Genomic DNA, 18,627 nt, shown 5'->3' with positions numbered 1-18,627 from the left:
GTAGAATTTTTGTTCGCAAGACTCTGCAGCTTAGAGGGAACATTGCTAATAGGTATATATAGATAACTGGGTAATAAACAGAACTGCTAACAATTACACAGAGAGTTTAAAGTAATTGTGGCGGGTTTACTATTTATAATTTTCTAACTATAACCCTGTTGCCATTTAAATGCAATATTTAGACTTTATTTGCTCCAAGGGGCAGAAAGACTGACAGAAGAGGAAAATGAGTTTTGCATCTTACATCACAATTTATGTGGTGACTAAATTTTTTATTTACCATCAGATTTGTCTATATTACTGTAGAGTTAGGGCTCATCTATAATATAGAATAATGTTATTTTTAATCTAATTTATATTTAATTTTTAAAATTTATATAATGTAGAGTTAGGATTTATCTATAATATGGAGCTATTTTTTTTAAATTTATATATTCTATTTCTGTTTAGGAACACCCATGGCATCTAATAATAATTAATACAACCCCTCCCCCATATTTAAAAAAAACTTAAATATCATAAAAAATAATAGGTTGGAGCCTAGAGAATATTTCCACAGAAAGAACAATTTCCATCCATAAAATACAACTTTTTACACGTCTTGCTTCCTGCTGAAGCCCAAATAGGCTGCAATGGGAGGGGAGAGGTTATAAAATTGTGCTCTATGGACAGAAATCCTTCTGTCTGCAGAAACATTCTGTTGAATCCAAGCCAGTAAGTTTGATAAGATAGAGGAGTCTTTTTAAAATCAGAGCCTCGAAGAGGACAAAAATCTTTGCTTCTTTTTATATAATCATTAATTGGCCTCTCCTGTTGCTGTCTATTAGCATTTTGCCTCTTTGTGACAGAAACAGGTGTCATAAACAACTGAGGTAGGAGTGTTACACAGTTCCTGTGGGTTAAAAAGAATTCCATCAAAGACTGTTCCAAACTCCCTCTGAACATTACATTTCATTGTCTCTATTTGAATGGCTAAACTACAAAAGATTGACAAGCATCATGGGGTGATACAGCCTTCCTGACCAAATAATAGATATCTATGATAAAGGATTTCAAACTTTTGAGAACTTTTGGACAGGTCAAGGGCACAGCACTGACAGCATATCCAAACACTTGAGTGATGCTGCATCAAAACCCTCCAGGGCAGTTGGGAGATCCTCCTTTAATGGCAGTACTTTCAACACAATTTCAGTAACTTTTCAGAGGAAGAAAGGACTTGAAAAGGAGGAATGCTGAATGTTAACATCCATTTATATTTTAAAGGCAAACCTTATTAATTTCCCTTAGACTAACCAGCAATTTGCACCTGTTTATTGCATAACAAAACTATTTGTGTGATAAAACATTGCATACAGACATATTAAAATTCTAACCTAATTTAAATATATAAAAACCATCTTATATTATTCTGATCTCCATATAGGGTCATGCTTTTTTACAAAGCAGCTTCTAAGAAGGTCCTACAGTTAGAGATAAATTTACATCCAGGGCACATGAAATGAGGAAATAGCAAACCAACTCTACTTCATTACCACTACTGACAAAGAAATGGAAAACTTGACAGATTGGACATGATCCATTAAACCGTGGTCCTTTATAAGGGAAGTTAATGTTACTAAAGAGGAAGAAATGCCCTTTTAATATATTTCTGCTTACAGCATCCTATGCATTCTCCACTGTCTATCTTGAAAAATGATATGAGTGTATTAGGCTTATTGAGACTTGGCCTTCTGTTTTAAATAGGAGCCCTCACTGCTTGAGCTTTATTTTCATTTTATTTTTTTATTTGAAACATACATGAGATACTTTAAATCCCCAGTTGGATGTGTGGTGTTTCAATTATGACTTATTCTTTGGAGTAAACGAAGTTATAGCAAGTGTGGTCCTATTAGGGTTGCTAATCCCCAGGTGGGGGCAGGGGATTGAGGGGAGGAGGAAAATGTCTGGTGGGCACTCCATTATTCTCTAGGGAGAACGATTCCCTTAGGGTATAATGGAGAATTGATCTATGGGTATCTGGGCTCAGGGGGGGGGGCTGCTTTTTGGGATAGAGGCACTAAATTTTCAGCATAGCATCCAGTGCCTCTCCCCAAAATACTCTCCAAGTTTCAAAAAGACTGGACCAGGGCGTCCAATTCTATGAGCCCCAAAAGAAAGTGCCTCTATCCATTATTTCCAATGGAGGGAAGGCATTTAAAAGACTTGCAATCCCTTTCAATTTGATGGCCAGAGCTCCCTTTGGAGTTCAATTATGCTTGTCACAACCTTGTTCCTGGCTCCACCCCAATGTTTCCTGGCTCCACTGTCAAAGTCTCCTAGCTCTACCCCCAAAATCCCCAGCTATTTTTTGAATTGGACTTGTCAACCTTAGGTCCTATATATGTAACAGACTGTTTAAAAAGTTTTCATAGTAGCTATCAACCCACTGAACAAGCATGCTTCAAATGGATTTTAAATTTGGTTTTCCTTCCTGCTGGGTGATCAGCAGCAGTTAAAACTTTTAAAATCACCTCAGGTTGTACTCATGCTGCTCTCCCTCTTGTGTTATGGTTGTGTAGAACAGAGGCCTAGTACTCTTTTCAGTTCTTCTCTCCCAAATCTAGCTCAGTAACAAGTTACCATGTTTAGAACTGCTTTATTGTTCTCATGCTACCTCCTCATCCATTGTTATTTTCTTTCCCACTTGCACATCGTATACCCTATTAAAATGCCTCAGGTTCTGGAAACCGCATCAGTCTATGTTACAAGCTGCCTTTCTTCCTCTCCAGACATCTGTTGAGGGTAAAAGCAGATAGCAATAGAGAATAGTTTCAAAGGATTGATCTGTAAAGCAGGAAGCAAGCTCTTTACCATCTCTAGACATTCCTAGGGCAAGACACTTCTGCAGTCGGCAGTGTTGGCAACGATTTCTGTTGGTTCTGTCAATTAAACAGTTTCTCTGCCTTGGGCAGGAATATGAAGCATTGTTCTGTTGGCTCCTCCTAAAGAATCCCTAGTGAGAGAAAGAAAGAGAGAAAGAGAAAGAGACAAAGCTAGATCACTGCATACAGTGAGGAACCCTAACACCATAAACATAGTGAAAATGGCTTGCAGTGAAAAGCAGTTTGTTTTTGCCAGGAACAAATAAAGCCATAAAAACAATGAACATCTTCATGCAGTGTTCTGTATGAAAATAAGGATCTTTCTATATGCCAGGCTGTTCAAATTGGAGAGCCATTTTGGTAAAAGTGTTAGACCAGTGCCACTTGCGTCCAAATGCCCACTCACTAGCTGACCCTGAGTCCTCACACATAAATCTACATCATGGGGCCATGGTTATGAAAAACAGGATATATATGTTACCAAGAACTACTTGGAGAGAGCCTAGTATAAATTTAGTTTGTCACAATTTAGCCTCAGAATCTGTTACATGCCAGTATTAATCTTTGCAAACTTTAAAGTCATAATAAGGATTAGATACCACTCAGCAAGTATAGAAGTGATCAGTGTTCCTTCTAAGCTGAGTTAGCATGAGCTAGCTCACAGATTTTTAGCCTCCAGCTCACACATTTTTGTCTTAGCTGAGGAAGGATGACCCCGGAGCACACTAATTTATGCAGGAGTTCACAACTTTAATGCCAGTAGCTCTGCAGCTTAGAAGGAACATTGGAAGTGACGTGAACTAATCACTGAGAAACTGCAGTGAGTCTTCAAATATCTTGGTTTTCAGGACAGAAGTATGTCTCCTAGACAGACTTGGCAAGATTTTGTATAGGAATTAACCACAGTAGGTATAGAACATCCTCAGAGCTGAAAATAGTTTAGTCATCATTAATTTCCCCCATGTTAGCAAACATCTGTACCTCAGTTGTTTGTCTATGCATTGCTTTTAAAACATGAGAGGGAGGACAGAAAACAACCTCCTTAGAATCCTCTTCTCAAGCAACAGTTTTATTGAATGTTAATTGTAATTTATATTTTTATTCCTGTGGGGTAATATGTGGCTGTTAAAGCAGGTTAAAACAACAAATATGTGGGAAGCGTTGTCAGAGGAAAGGATATTGAGGGCTGCACAGTATAATCAGTTGTCACTGCTGTTTCATACCGGATTAAAAGTGGCTGATCAGACAGCAACATTTGCCTCCCGGTGTTAACTCGTAGTAGCCCCCCCAATCCTTCTCAGAACCAGAGTATTTTGTTACCTGCTCCTTTGTGGTGTTTTTTGAGTTCTCCAGTTTCACCTCATAGTTTCCCCATCTGGATAGTTCTCAACCAACTTCCGGATGTCTGAAGGCTGTCCCAGAGCAAAAGGAGCCTCATACATCCAGTTTACGGTCACCATTTTTTTTTACCACTTAGTGATATGCACATAACTGCATAACCACATAATGTTTTGACGTATGCACACGTGCACACAATGTGCACTTGCACATAATGCTTGCATGTGCATAATGCACATAAAAGTGAAGAAAAAAATAACTGCATAGTGCAGTCATGTGGATGGCAGAAGACAGTTTCACCACGGAGTGATTCAAATTGCAGTCTGATCAATAATATCCGGAACAAAGATATTCAGAACAGAACTGGGTCAGTTTAACACGTACTCAATATGCTGTGTGAACAGGGCCAGAAGGTAACATTTATGGTGGCTCATTTACCACTGAGAAAACTTTCAGATACTAATTCTAAATAGTAGATGTTGATTGGTATGAAATTGAAGGAGATATTCAGATGATGTAATTTTTTTTTGGCTGAACGGATTTATATTGCTCTTGTATTTACCCTTTTAAAATTACCATAGATAGATTGTGAAATCCTGCTAGTGATTGGAGGCATCTGTTGGACCTTGTAAAGATTGGAAAATAAAGGCTTTGATATTTTATCATACTTCTTACCTTGGGAACTAAAGAGGATTCATCTAAATCAATGATTTAAAAAATAACGTTACATTTAAGGATAACGGAGGTGTGTTTGTATGTGTGCCAGCAATTTAAAGTGTCAAGCTAATTTAAAGATAAATATTATCAAAATATCTATTTTAGTTTATGGTGTACATGGTAGCAAATATTAAAAAATTAAAAACAAATGGTCTGAAGTTCAGATTTTAAAAAACATCAACATGAACTTGAAAAAAGCTTTAGTCATTTCACATACAACGTTGGTGATTTCACATACATAATTGATGAACATATCAAATGACCAATAAGATCATATGTATTTCAGCCTCTATGGTCTTCATTAGTGGTCACTAATAGTATCATAAAAACACACACACATCCAGAAGCAAATGTATATAAACTGAAGTCAGGTGCTGCTTTCTGCAAATGTACAAAAAAGAAAAAAACCCAAATGTTTATAATAAATATAAGAAATAAATAACTCTTGGGAAAAAGTTTTTGAGGAATTATCCAAGAGATTAAAAAACATTTCTACCTCATAAATTGTGTGGTTCTACCTCATAAATTGTGTTTATGGAGTAGGCCATGGGTAACTCCTCATGGTAACTGCACATGCACAACAAAATCTTCAATGATATAATAATCTATAAATGAAAATTATATATCAGCTAAAATTTTTGAATGTATTAATATACAAATAAAGACTGAAATCTAAAAATAATTGAATGTGGGAACCCACCTGGTAAGCAACTTCCCCAGACTCTGAATGTGTGTGACATCGACTAAGAGTTGCAATTGTCATACTACAATCAGCTATATGTTAAAGCTAAAGGATATAGATTTTAAAAATTAAACATTTTCAATAGTTATTTATTACTTATATTTATTATAATAATTTGGTTTGTTTTCTGTGAGCATTCATGTCAAATCATCAACTCTGTATGTAAAATGACTAAAGCTTTTTTCAAGCTCATGTTGTTCTTTGAAGCCTGATCTCCATACAGACTGTTTTTAATCATTTAATATTTGCTACTGTGTACACCATAAATAAAAATAGATATTTTGATAATATTTATCTTTGTTAGCTTGATACTTTAAATAGCACTGGCACACATACAAACACACCTCCATTATCCTTAAATTAGGAGCACATACAGCCTGGCTTGCAGGAACTGTACTGGCTGCCGATAGTGTACCGGATTCGCTACAAGGTGCTGGTTATTACCTTTAAAGCCCTATATGGCCGAGGACCTGTCTACCTTAGGAACTGTCTTTTCCCATATGTTCCTCAGAGGCTACTCAGATCAGGGACACGGAACCAGTTATCGATCCCTGGGCCAAGGGAGGCAAGATTGAAGATCACTCAAGAGAGAGCCTTCTCTCTAGCAGCCCCCTATTGGCAGAACCAACTGTTGGAAGAAGCAAGAGCCTTGCGGGACCTCATTCAATTCTGCAGGGCTTGCATGACAGCATTATTTCAACTTGCTTTTAATCAATAGCCACATATGAGGATACTCAAGAAGGCTGAAACTGAAACTACTGGAATGTATTATTAGTACCAAATTGTTCTTAAAATGTTTTAATTGTTATATTGTTTAAGGTTTTAATTAGTTAATGTTTAATATTTGTACATGTTTTTACTGTTGTGAGCCACCCTGAGCCTGCTTCGATGGGGAGGGCGGGATATAAATCCAATAAATAAATAAATAAATAAATAAATAAATAAATAAATAAATAAATAAATAAATGTTATCTGGCATATTTTAGGGTTGAGTTTGTTTTCTCCCTTTTTCCATCCTGTGTGTTTGTATGCATAACAGAGTTAAAATTGCTTTCTGTCCTTCGAGATGAAAATAATACTAACAGTAACGGTGGCATGCATCCTAAGGTATATATATTAAGGTATATATTAAGGTATATATATGTCTGAGATCACAGAAACAGACCTTCAAATATTTCCTGCAATGGAAGCTGTCAACTCCCCCCTCACACACACTGCAGAATAGGTGAAGCAAAAGGGATTAGGTTAATTGATTTTATACTTTTAAAGTGGCTCAAAAACAATAGGACTAAACCTGCTTGAAGTAGAAGCACTTCTCCTTATCTACATGAGCTGTCTATATGCAGCAGAGCTGAGGGGGATCATCTGCTCACAGGCACATACAAGGGTAACCATTAATGCTAATCACATCTAAACAGGACTCAGCCTTTGAGCAGTTCTGGACAGACTGGGTGCACAAAGACAAGGAAGAGCTCTTTTCTGCTCAAAGCAACACTTGTTCTGATTGTTCTTGTACTGAGTTTTAAATGAATAGATCAATCAGACTAATCCATTGCTTGACCATGATAAAGAAATGTGGATTTTTCCAGCCCAGGTCCAGTAGGTCTTGTTTGGATTACAATAATGAAAATATCGTAAAATTGAATATGGGGAAAACACAGATTTCAAGATGCTGCTGCAGAAATCTCTCTGTGTATATGCATTTTTGAGTGTCCCATTAAACAATCACAAATGTCCACTGAAGATTTTCAAGTGTTCATCTGTGATGCTTGCAAAATAATTTTGTGTAGTTTCTGGTTGAGCAAGAAGTGGTTGTCCATCACCCTAAGGCATCAACAGTGCCATCTTAAGCAAAGCTCCACCTTTTAAGTCCTAATTCTGGTTAGGATGCTACTGTACAGTGTTAAAGGCAGCAACCTCTCCTTGCCTGCAAGCCAACATAAATATGCATGGTGGATTCCTCACTAACTTCTGAACTTGGTACTAATATTGGTAGGGCTTTGAGACAAGGAGTGGTCACCTGAACTAGGGAGGCAACAGAAAAGAGGCACTTCCCAAAGCCTCACCTAAACAGTAGAAGTGCCACAGAATAATGATGAGCCGCTGGGGCTTATCAAACTAATTCTATGCGAGTTGTTTGGTTTATTTAAATTCATTTGTTTTTTACCAACATTTAAAACTTGGGGATTTATCTGGTCCTAGTGTAACATGTAAACATCACACCTCACTGGCCTCTAATTAGGGTTGCCAGCCCCCCGGTCCAGGTGGGGACAGTTTCCCCCCCACTTTGTGGGACCTACAAATGCCTCTGAATATGATGTAATGATATCATCCAGAACTTATATCATCAAGCCATTGACATTGGGGTGACACTCTTATTTTTTGGGGGAAAATATGGTAAAATTGGATGCAAACCACAGAGTTTTGCCCAAAGCATCACCCCCAACATCCGTAGCATGATGATGTCACTTCTGGGAATTTCATTACAGCCAGAAGATTCCAGAACAGAAGCTGGAGCCCTCTGCTGGCAGCTAGGTAGGACCTGGCAACCCTACTTCTAAAATAAATAAGTACAAGTTAATATGGCCTGGAGTTGGGAAGTAAAATAGTGAATTCGGGATTTCTGGCTCAAATTACTTAATTAAAAAGTCTTGTTCATTTTTGCTAGTCCTATGGTTCACACCGAAATCCATTTGATACCATAAAATATATGATCATTCCCTATATCATCACTGATATAATCTTAACCACACACATTGGAGGCATTTCTGGTAAAATAAAGACATTTGGGATAATTCTGACTGCTATTAGAAAATGTCCAAAGAACAGAATGTGTAAGGATAAAATAGATGAGAAGAGAACAATGCAAGCCTCTTTGAGCCCCCATTAAGGAGAAAGGCGGGGTATAAATGAAGTAAAAAATAAATAAAATAATACATTTTGAAATTATTATTATCCTTAAATCCACCCCCATTTAATTTTCTTAACTAGAGGAAAACAGAAGATGAAAGTAACTTAAAGGATAATTTATAATGGAAAACTTTGATATTGATTTCTGTAAAAATGTAGTCTGGAACTGCCATCAATAATCCCAAAATTTAAACACAGCACCATTTATAAAATAATTTGATTGTGGAGTCAGATATGCAAGTTGCACAATTTTCTGAGCCTGGAAAGCAACACCATTCAACTGTCACCAAATCTGCCTACTAGAATTTGTTCTACTCTCTCCTCTGTTTGAAATGATAGAAAACCACAAGCACAGAAATGTCACAGAAAACAAGGACAATGCACACAAATCTCATACCTTGCAGCCTTCACATGTGATGACTCCATAGTGTATTCCAGAGGATTTGTCACCACAAATTTTGCATGGTATCACTTCAATTTGTGCTGAAAAAGAAACAAAGAATTAGTGCACGCTTGACAATGCAATTTTCTCTTTTGCATCAAAGAAGGGGCAGATGGACAAAAATGTTTCTTATCAGATATCACAAGCAGCTGTGAAATTGCCCCTGTTTTGCTGTACATCCTCAAACACTTTATGCAGTTTGTTTGCACTACGCTACTCTTATTTGCTGGTGATGTTGCTGCACAGAGTTTGTCATAAATATAATTACCTGAAATTAACAATGACTTTTCTTTTTTGTTAATTATGATTTACTATTATGTATCCGCTTTCTCTGCAAATTAGTTTTCTGGCTTTTCATGACCCTTCAGTTGCACTTGATATGACACAATTAATATCATAAGATCACTAATACAAACATTCCTTTTCTACAATTCCCACAAAGCGTCATATGACCAGTTTACCATAAAGCATAAACTGTTTATGAACTTGTGCACATTTTTTGTATCCAGTAGCAAGACTGTACTTGGGAAACTATGAGGATTCCATTATTCCCCTTCTCCCCAATGCTGATTCATGTGTTTTGATGCAGTTTACCATGTTCTTGCATGGCAATGTGTGTGTGTAAAACTATTCTCTGATGGAAAAAAATTGAAAACAACCATGTCAGAGCAAACAGTCTGAAAAACAGCATTTTCTTCTGAATTTTGATTTTCTCAAGCACACAAGCTAAGGTGGTAAACTTTCTAAACAAGGACTTTAAGTTATAAGATGCTAAATATCAATCAACCCTACATCCATCAACCCTAGTCAAAGATGTTGAAGAGTCTTAACAGATCAGGAACTGTTGAAGGGAATCTTAGCTTGACCATACTTTATGGTCAAGCTAATAACTTATTCTAGTTACAGTCAAGCTAATAACTTCTTCTATAACACATTATAAAGACATAGGACATTTCTGCATGCCATTGTTGCATAAGTTTTGGCCCCAGTCTGCTCTGCTTTATCCCCTGGCTTCTACTTGTTCTTTTCAGCCATTAGTTATCTTCTTGCCATTTCTTTGCTTATTTTTTTCTAGTTATTTTGAAACTACTTTTATCCTGATTATTTTCTAACAACCAATTTTGACTCATGTTTGTACCCATGTATAATGTTTCCTGTGTTTTTGTTAGTTCATCCCACTTCCTGCTGACTGAACTGTGACTGAGGGACATTTCTGCCCTGTCTGTTCCCTGCCTCCCAACTTGGTAATAAGGAAGTTTTATCCCTCGCATTGACATGTTTTCAAATAGTAATTTTAATTTTTTTCCCCTGATAGTGATATATCATTATAAGAAGGTACAGACATGATCATTACTCTTCCCACATTTTTGCAGCAGTTGGTATCTTTTTTTTCTCTGCTCCCCTCCCCAATTTATTTTTTTGCCATGGCCCTGTGCTTCCTTGCATTTTCAGATTTCCTTCAACAGAAACAGAATCTAAACCAAGCAATATATGTATAAGAAGTCAGAGAAGCATTCATTGTTCTTTCTGGCCACTCAGCCTCTGCTCTTTGCCTTTGAGTCTGACTTTCTCCCCCCCCCCCCCCCCACACACAGAAAGAAGGGGACAAGCAATATATAGCAATTTATCTTTGTAAAATATGCCCTCACATTGATACTCACTCCCCATGTTTCTTTTCATGGGGATTTTATATTTTATGGGTTTTAGAGGCATTTTATCATTTATTATTCTGGTTTGGAGTGTTGCAAAATGGCTGCTGGCCTGCTTCATTGTTCTTACTGCTAGAGACATTTACATGACTAAACATTAAGCAATGCTGCTTGAAAGCAATTGACTAGATTGACTCCTCTTTGTTTGACTGCAGTTTGTCAATGGAAAACGTTTAAACTGCAATCCCAAATGTCCACATTTTGAGGTGAGCTGTAGAGTAAAGGAACAATTCGTGATTTTCACACATGTGCATCAGGGAAGAGGGCAAGGCCTAGTCCTTATTCTAGCAGTAGGTCAATATATCAATATAGTTCATGTGCATTAAAAAAGGGTGGTGGTGGTATGCCACCACTGGTGACAACAGCACCCTCACTCAGGAAACCCAATCAAACTGTGACATGCCTGCATGAAAATATACAAATGTGATAGCTGGAAAACTGCAGAGGATATGTGTATGCTCAGCGCTCAACATGATTGGCTTGCTATAGGACTGACAGTTAAGAAAACACAGAATAAGAGCCCTCATGCAGAAGAAAAAGAAGACATTGGCTTTATATTCCGTCCTCCACGCAAGAGTCTCAGAGCGGCTCACAATCTCCTTTATCTCCCTCCTCCACAACTGTGAGGTGGGTGGGGCTGAGAGGACTTTCACAGCAGCTGCCCTTTCAAGGACCACCTCTGCCAGAGCTATGGCTGACTCAAGGCCATGCCAGCAGGTGCAAGTGGAGGAGTGGGAAATCAAACCTGTTTCTCCCAGATAAGAGTCCGCACACTTAACCACTACACCAGTCTCTTTCAGGTTTATGCTTTAAAAATGCTTTATAACATAAAGTAGATGGAGAAAGCTTATGACTAAACAAAGTTAGCAACATTTACTTTTCCAATTATGTATATAGGACACCTGCAAATAATTTATGTGCAAATGATGTACATGAATGATAATCATATATGGCTAGGTTCATTATGAACTGTATTCCAGAATGGGGTATGTCACATATATTGCCACTTCAGACAAGCTGAAAATGGTCATATTGGTTCATGTGAAATCCAAAATCAAGAACAAAATCTGTTTGGACCAACCGTCTCCTGTTCCTTAGAATTTAGCTCACTTCCATTGCCTTCCCATATCTAGGCACAGCACCTAAGTCAAGCCACTGAGAAGGTAGGATTTGTGGGAACTCTAACTAGCGTGAAACCCTTTCATCAAATTGAATCAAAGTCAGGTAAATCGCTACCACCACTGGATCTTCATATATGGATTTTTTTTTTCAGTACTGGGAGAAACAGTTTCTAGCCAGCCTCCTGTGTGTGTGTGTGAGGAGGGGGGCATCAGGTTTACCCTACTTGATGATCTTACTCTCTGCTCACTCTCTTTTGCGATTTCCTCCCAGTTTCGGATGGAGCTATCTTCAAACAACCAATATTTCCAGATAGTGAAATTACTTACGGACTCCTTAGATTGTAAATGTTATCAGAATGGGCATCTGTGAAATATAAATATTTCTGGCAAGACATTGAAGGCAAAGGATTGCTCTCAAGTAGTTTGGTTCTGCAAGAGCTCTTAAAATAGATCTATTTGAGACTGCACAGTGTACTGCTTGGCAGCAAAGTGCTGGATAACACAATATGGTCCGAGGATCTCCTCTCTTATACTGTGACTGCTAAATTTACCCAGGAGTTTTTGTGAAGGACCATGTCAAAAGCCTTTCAAAAATCCTGATATACATCTACAAGATCACCCTTATCTAAGTGTTTGTTAACCTTCTTAAAAAACTCAAAAAGGTTGGTGAAACAGATGCTTCTCTAACACCTAATCACTTCGGATGACTGAATGCAGTGGGAACTACAATAACTGAGAGATTCAGGTCTGCCTGATGTAGAAAGCAAACATAAGAACATAAGAGAAGGCATGTTGGATCAGGCCAATGGCCCATCCAGTCCAACACTCTGTGTCACAAAAAAATTATATATATATATATGCATAATCTTCTAAACCTCTATCATGTCACCCCGCAGTCGACGTTTCTCCAAGCTAAAGAGCCCCAAGCGTTTTAACCTTTCTTCATAGGGAAAGTGTTCCAAACCTTTAATCATTCTAGCTGCCCTTTTCTGCACTTTTTCCAGTGCTATAATATCCTTTTTGAGGTGTGGTGACCAGAATTGCACACAGTATTCCAAATGAGACCACACCATCAAATGAGTATTCCAAATGAGACCACAGGAGCATTATGATATTCAATTCCCTTTCAACACCTCAAAGCCTCTCCATGTAACAAAAATAATACTCCTTATTATTCCTACTTATCCAGTATTTACTAGTAACAAACACAGTGCTTACAGTGATAGCCAAACATAATACAAACATATTTATACAACACAAAATCCCTCTGGAACCCTCTGGAACTAAAAGCACATGCTGCTCCTACTGTATAATGGATCAATGTCCTATAGAAAAATATGGAGCTGTAATACAAGTCTGACAATATCCAAGACCAGTCCAATATTGTTTCTAGTGCAGAGACTCTTCTTGGGACTGTCTTCTTTATTGTTGATTCTGTAGGTAAGTGGTGCTTCTTTTAATTTTGTCTCACTTTCATTTCTCCTTGGAATGCCTGAAAATTGTCTTCATATCCTTCTGAAATGGTGTGAAATAGCCATTTCAGAAGGATATGAAGATAATATCCTGCACCCACAGCCCCAATGAATCAGGATAGACTGAAATACCAAGCCCATGTGGATTGCAGAGAATGGAAAAGCTGGAATCCCACACCTATATATGTAGCCACTTGGAAGTACACATTGTTGTACAGAATAAATGTATATACATTCAATCATAACTAAAGAAAATGGATCAGCTAAGTTCCAGATTTGTAATTACAGAGCTGATTGCTGCAACAATGACAGCACGTGGATAGGCATCACCACTAAGCAAGGAAAAAAGAGATTAGCCAAGTTAGAAAATGCAGACTCAATGTCGTTCTCCTAGGCACTCCTCTTTTGTCTGGAAGACAGCAGGACAGTTTAAGCACTTGTAACAGAAAACTCGAGTCAATTAATTGCACAGGGGAGAAGAAAAAGAAGCCAGTGTATTCTCAGAAACATCTTGAATTACTGTAATTAACACCCAGTGTACCAAGTTTCCTTTGCAGATTTAATGATTGCCAGCAGCTCCTACACCTTGTTCACATTGCAGCTTTGTTCAACAGGTTAGAACTAGGTTTCATTCTCTTTTTTCATCCCACCCTTCCCCATCAGGCAGTCAAATAACTGACAAAATACTACATCCTGGATCTCGTTCCATTCAACTGATGTAAAAGAAGAAGAACATCATATCAAGACTATCTAAGGAGCCAAATTTCAAGTTTGGAAAAGTGTTATGCAGAACTGTGAAGCTTTTATGTCCCCTTGAACATAGAAAATACAAATATTAAACAATGTACGAATCTGAATGATGTTCATCACTGCTCTCTGCTTACACAGTGATGTTATTTTGATTATATAGTCATGTGTGAATGGAAGACTTCCCCCCCAACTCTATATTGACCAATGATGGCCACTTTTATTTATGCAATAAAATTCGTCACATCTTGCCAATACCTCTCAGTGCAATGTACTCTGCTGGTTTCCAAAGGTCATGCAATATGGATCTACTATCTCTTCACATATTGAATTCTGCCATTTCCTAATATTTGAGGTGGCTGAAGAATGACAACAAAGGACTTTTCTTCTTCATGCACAAGTTCATGAACACACTCTTTCAAAAGCCTGTTTGTATGTAAAGGGAAAACCCAGAAACAGAGCATAATGAACATCCCCAAGAACAAGAGGTTGTGATCTTCTGCAAGCAATCCCAAACAACTAGATACCAGGTTTTTTATCTTTACATAATGCAACCTAGTTTATATGATGAAAATATGTATATAGAAATGTTATGGTAAGTCTACTCAAATTTCCATACTGAATCTATGTGAGGTGCAAATAGATTTTCCTTTTTCCAGGACACGTTGGTTCTGAGTGGTGATTGACAACTCTGAAGCAACTTTCCACTACTTACACAGATATCTTTTTTAAAAGGTGCCAACAATCCAAACAGATTGGCTTTAAAAAGCTAAATAAATTGTTAAAATTCACACTGAAGTTGGGTTTAGGTATACGTGATGGTAGCAGAGCCAAGTATAGGGGAAAACAAAGTTCATTCTGCTGCAGAAAAATAATGTGTCCCAGTTCCTGGAAGTGGGTACATTTGTACACAGTCTACATTGTTTTTCTTTAAAAAAAATCAATGATGTTGATCTTGATGCTAATTAGTCAACTATTCAAACCTTGAATAGGCAATATGTTCAGGATGAATGTATGTGTGTGTGTGTGGGGAGGGGAAGTTGAGATGATACCTGCTGGGTACTCCCCAGCTTGTTACATTCATGCATCTTCCTCCATGGATAGAAGCAGCACGGGATAGTGGTTAAGAGCAGTTGACTCTAATCTGGAGAACTGGTTTTGATTCCACACTCCTTCATGCAAATCTTGCTGGGTGACCTTGGGCCAGTCACAGTTTTCTCAGCCCTAGCCACCTCACAAGGTGCCTGTTATGGGGAGTAGAAAAGAATGTGATGGTAAGCAGAGTTTTTTAAAAGAAAAAACCCAGCAGGAACTCATTTGCATATTAGGTCACACACCCTTATGCCAAGCCAGTTGGAACTACATTTCTGTGTGTTCCTGTTCACAAAAGCCCTGCTTGTAAGCCACTTTGAGACTCCTTAAAATAGAAAAAAGTGAGGTATAAAAACCTATGCTTTTTTGTGATGTGAGCTTTGTACATGGCCTCACATGCCTTTGCTGTTGTTCCATAAATCATATTGTTTGTGTTTAGATTCCTTTGTAACTCCTTGCTCCCTATATGATGATATCCACAGTCTTCTTGGACAACTAGGTTGGGTTGCTAGGTTGCAACCTAACTCTGTTGACATGGTTTGTGGCAATGTCAGCAGAATATCAGTCCACTGTTCCATAATTCCCTCATTTTTCTTTTGTCTTCATTGTCTCAAACTGCAACTGGAATGTTTTGTAATGGAACAGAGAAAACCATGTTGAAGCAGTCAATCCATGAATTGATCATGCTGCACACAAATGGTTTGCCACTTCAGTTGCCCTCTTGTTATTCACATGGAGAGAGTCTGATTCTTTTTCTCATCAGTCACAATAGCCAAGATCCACAAACTGTAGTTGCTGTTCTTTGAGCACCCAAGGGGACTGTGAATTTCTATTTGTCAAACAGCTGCTGCTGTACTGCCTGCCAAATTGAGGAGTGTCTCAAAAGCAGTGAACAAAAAGTGGACATAAAAGAAAGAATGCTAAAAATCCCACTGGATATCCTGGCCAATATCTGTTAGCATTCCATGATAACACAATAGCTGAGTGCAAAGTGTGTAAGTATATGTTTGGGGGGATGTTAAGAAGGAAGCCTAAGGTGATAACCACTTTTGAGGCTTGTACCCCCCAAAATACTCACACAAGAGGCTTCTGCTAGCCTCATGGAAATGTTGACTTTTTTCTTTAAGCAGATGATCCCCTTTCTTTATACGGAACTCTTTTCAGTTTCAAAAGCAATATGCTATGCAGCTTTTGTTCATGGCAGAAAGAAGCAAATCTGAAACTCCGTTAGGCTTTACATATGGAAACATGTTATAATTATTTGATCTCTTATACCTTTCAGGATATATCCACAAACTTTAAACAGATATTGAGATTCTGAGCCAATCATAATTATTTAGCGAATCTCTCTCTCTCTCCTAATATATATATTCTCAACACTTGCATAGGGCTGCAAAAAAAAAAAAAGGTTGCTAGTAAGGCTGCCAAAGAAAGACATAACTGTGAAACGTATGAGGAATTATTTGTTCCTCAACCTAGGCCTCAAAGATTCAAGACACTGTTTTCCTGGTACTGCACACTTTCCCTAAAGAGATTACTATTCTAATCCCAAATATTATGCTATGCAGGCCATCTCATATTAGAGCTCATCAGAGCCAATGTTCTGCACATAATCTCCAGCAGATTCAGCTGGTGTTTATAAAAACTGGCCAGGATATGGCTGTCTCAAAACAGTAATGACTAGGGATGTGCAAAAAATAAATAAATTTGGAAGTACATGGATTCGGAAGTATACGGGAGAAAGAAATACGGAATCCCATATATTTCTGAATTCCGTAGTCAGAATAGCTGCATATACAGTAGATGCACGGCTATTTCCAAATATACAGCCCCATTATACCCTATGGGCAATTAAAATCAATGGCAAATAGGGTATATTTGAAGCCGCCTGGAGGGGAGGGGGTTTGAGGGAGAGCCCCCAAATTTGCAGGGGATCTGCAGGGGACTCTCCCCTACAAACGCCCCAAGCTCCAAAAAGATTGGACCAGGGGGTCCCATTCCAGGGGCACCCAAAGAGGGTGCCCCTATTCCACCATTATACCCTATGGGCCATTGAAATCAATGGCAACATAGGGCATAATTAGAGGCTACTGGGGGCAGGGGGTTTGAGGGAGAGCCCCTAAAACTGCAGGGAACCCACAAGGGACTCTCCCCTACAAAACCCCCAAGTCCCAAAAAGATTGGGCCAGGGGGTCCCTGTCTTTGGGCTCCCCAAAAGGCCCATTGCCAACAATGATGGGAAAAGCCCAATTAGCCACTTCTTCCATTATAATTGCTGTGGGGAAAGTGGCTCTGGCCAGAGGGGAGTTTGAGGGAGAGGCCCCAAAACTGCAAGGCAGCTTCAGGGGACACCCCAGCATGAAACCCCCCTGGCCCAAAAAGACGGCACCCATCTGTGGGCACCCCAAAAGAAACACTGCTCCCAATGGTGAGAAAAAACCAATTCGAGCCACTTCCTCACTGTAATTGTCATGGGAAAAGTGGTTCTGGGGAGCAGGAGGTTTTGAGGAGAGCCCCCCAAACTGCTGTGCAGCTTCAGGGCACTGTCCCACACAAAACCCACAAGGTCAAAAAAAAAAATTGGACCAGGGGGTCCAATTCCTGGGGCACCCAAAGCCAAACCTAACTTCACACCAGAGAATCTCTATAGGACCCAAATGCACTACATTCCTCTATCTTCTCTATGAACCCTGCAGGCCTGGAACCAATATAAACCCAGTTGCCAATGTCACTGCCACACAAAACACAATCTGCTCAAGGTCTGCTCTGCAGACCTGGCTGCAGCAAACCCAGATGCCAGCTCTCCAGCCCTGCCCCAAACAACACGGAGAGAGCTGGCCAAGCACAACAAGCCTGCTGGTTCTGGGTCTCTCACCCAGGTGCCAGCTCCTCCCCCCCCAAAAAAAACAGAACCAGGAAAAGGGACAACAGGAGAAGGCCAAGAAACTCAACTGTTAAATAAGTGGCCTTTTAAACAATGAAAATTAGGCCAAACAGCACCCCCCCCCCCCAAGAACCAGAACCAGAAGAGAAAAGGAACAACAGCAGCACAATGCAGCAGCAACAAATCAAACACAGAATCCTTTTAAAACAGTAAAAAACTTAATTTTTAACAATACAGGAACTTTATCAACCGCTCCCCCCCAAAAAACCCTTCACCCTAACCCCAAGAAATCCAAGCCACCCAAATCAGGAAAAGTAAAAGGACACTGCACTTTTAAAAGTCCTCTCACTAAAGTAAAATATGTGCAAATTGGCAAAAAAACACCCCATCCCAACAGAACCCCCTAACCCCAAATAAGCTAGTACCCACCACCCAAATCTGGACAAGTAAAGGGACTCTGAGTCTTAAAAAGTCCTTTTACCAACTAAAATAAAAACAAGACCCCAAGACTGTCTTGCCTTTTAGACGTTTTTTCTACTCCAGGCAAATCTGGTAAGGCTGAGCAGCAGCAGCTGCCTGAGGCCAAGGGCCA

The 18,627-nt window shown here is 38.9% G+C and overlaps 1 protein-coding gene across 1 annotated transcript in view; it reads right to left on the bottom strand.

Moving 5' to 3' along the window:
- The window catches only part of RORB (RAR related orphan receptor B), a 204,608-nt gene that overhangs the window by 63,116 nt on the left and 122,865 nt on the right, over positions 1–18,627 (bottom strand). The window contains exons 2-3 of the mRNA XM_060237472.1: positions 8,966–9,051; positions 2,851–2,992 (exon numbers count right to left, since the gene is read on the bottom strand). Of these exons, the coding sequence (XP_060093455.1) occupies positions 2,851–2,992; positions 8,966–9,051 (228 nt within the window). The remainder of the gene's footprint in view (positions 1–2,850; positions 2,993–8,965; positions 9,052–18,627) is intronic.

The sequence above is a fragment of the Heteronotia binoei genome, chromosome 4 (assembly GCF_032191835.1).
Source record: "Heteronotia binoei isolate CCM8104 ecotype False Entrance Well chromosome 4, APGP_CSIRO_Hbin_v1, whole genome shotgun sequence".
In the NCBI taxonomy this organism is placed as follows: Eukaryota; Metazoa; Chordata; class Lepidosauria; order Squamata; family Gekkonidae; genus Heteronotia; species Heteronotia binoei.
This window is presented reverse-complemented; position numbering and strand designations above follow the sequence as displayed.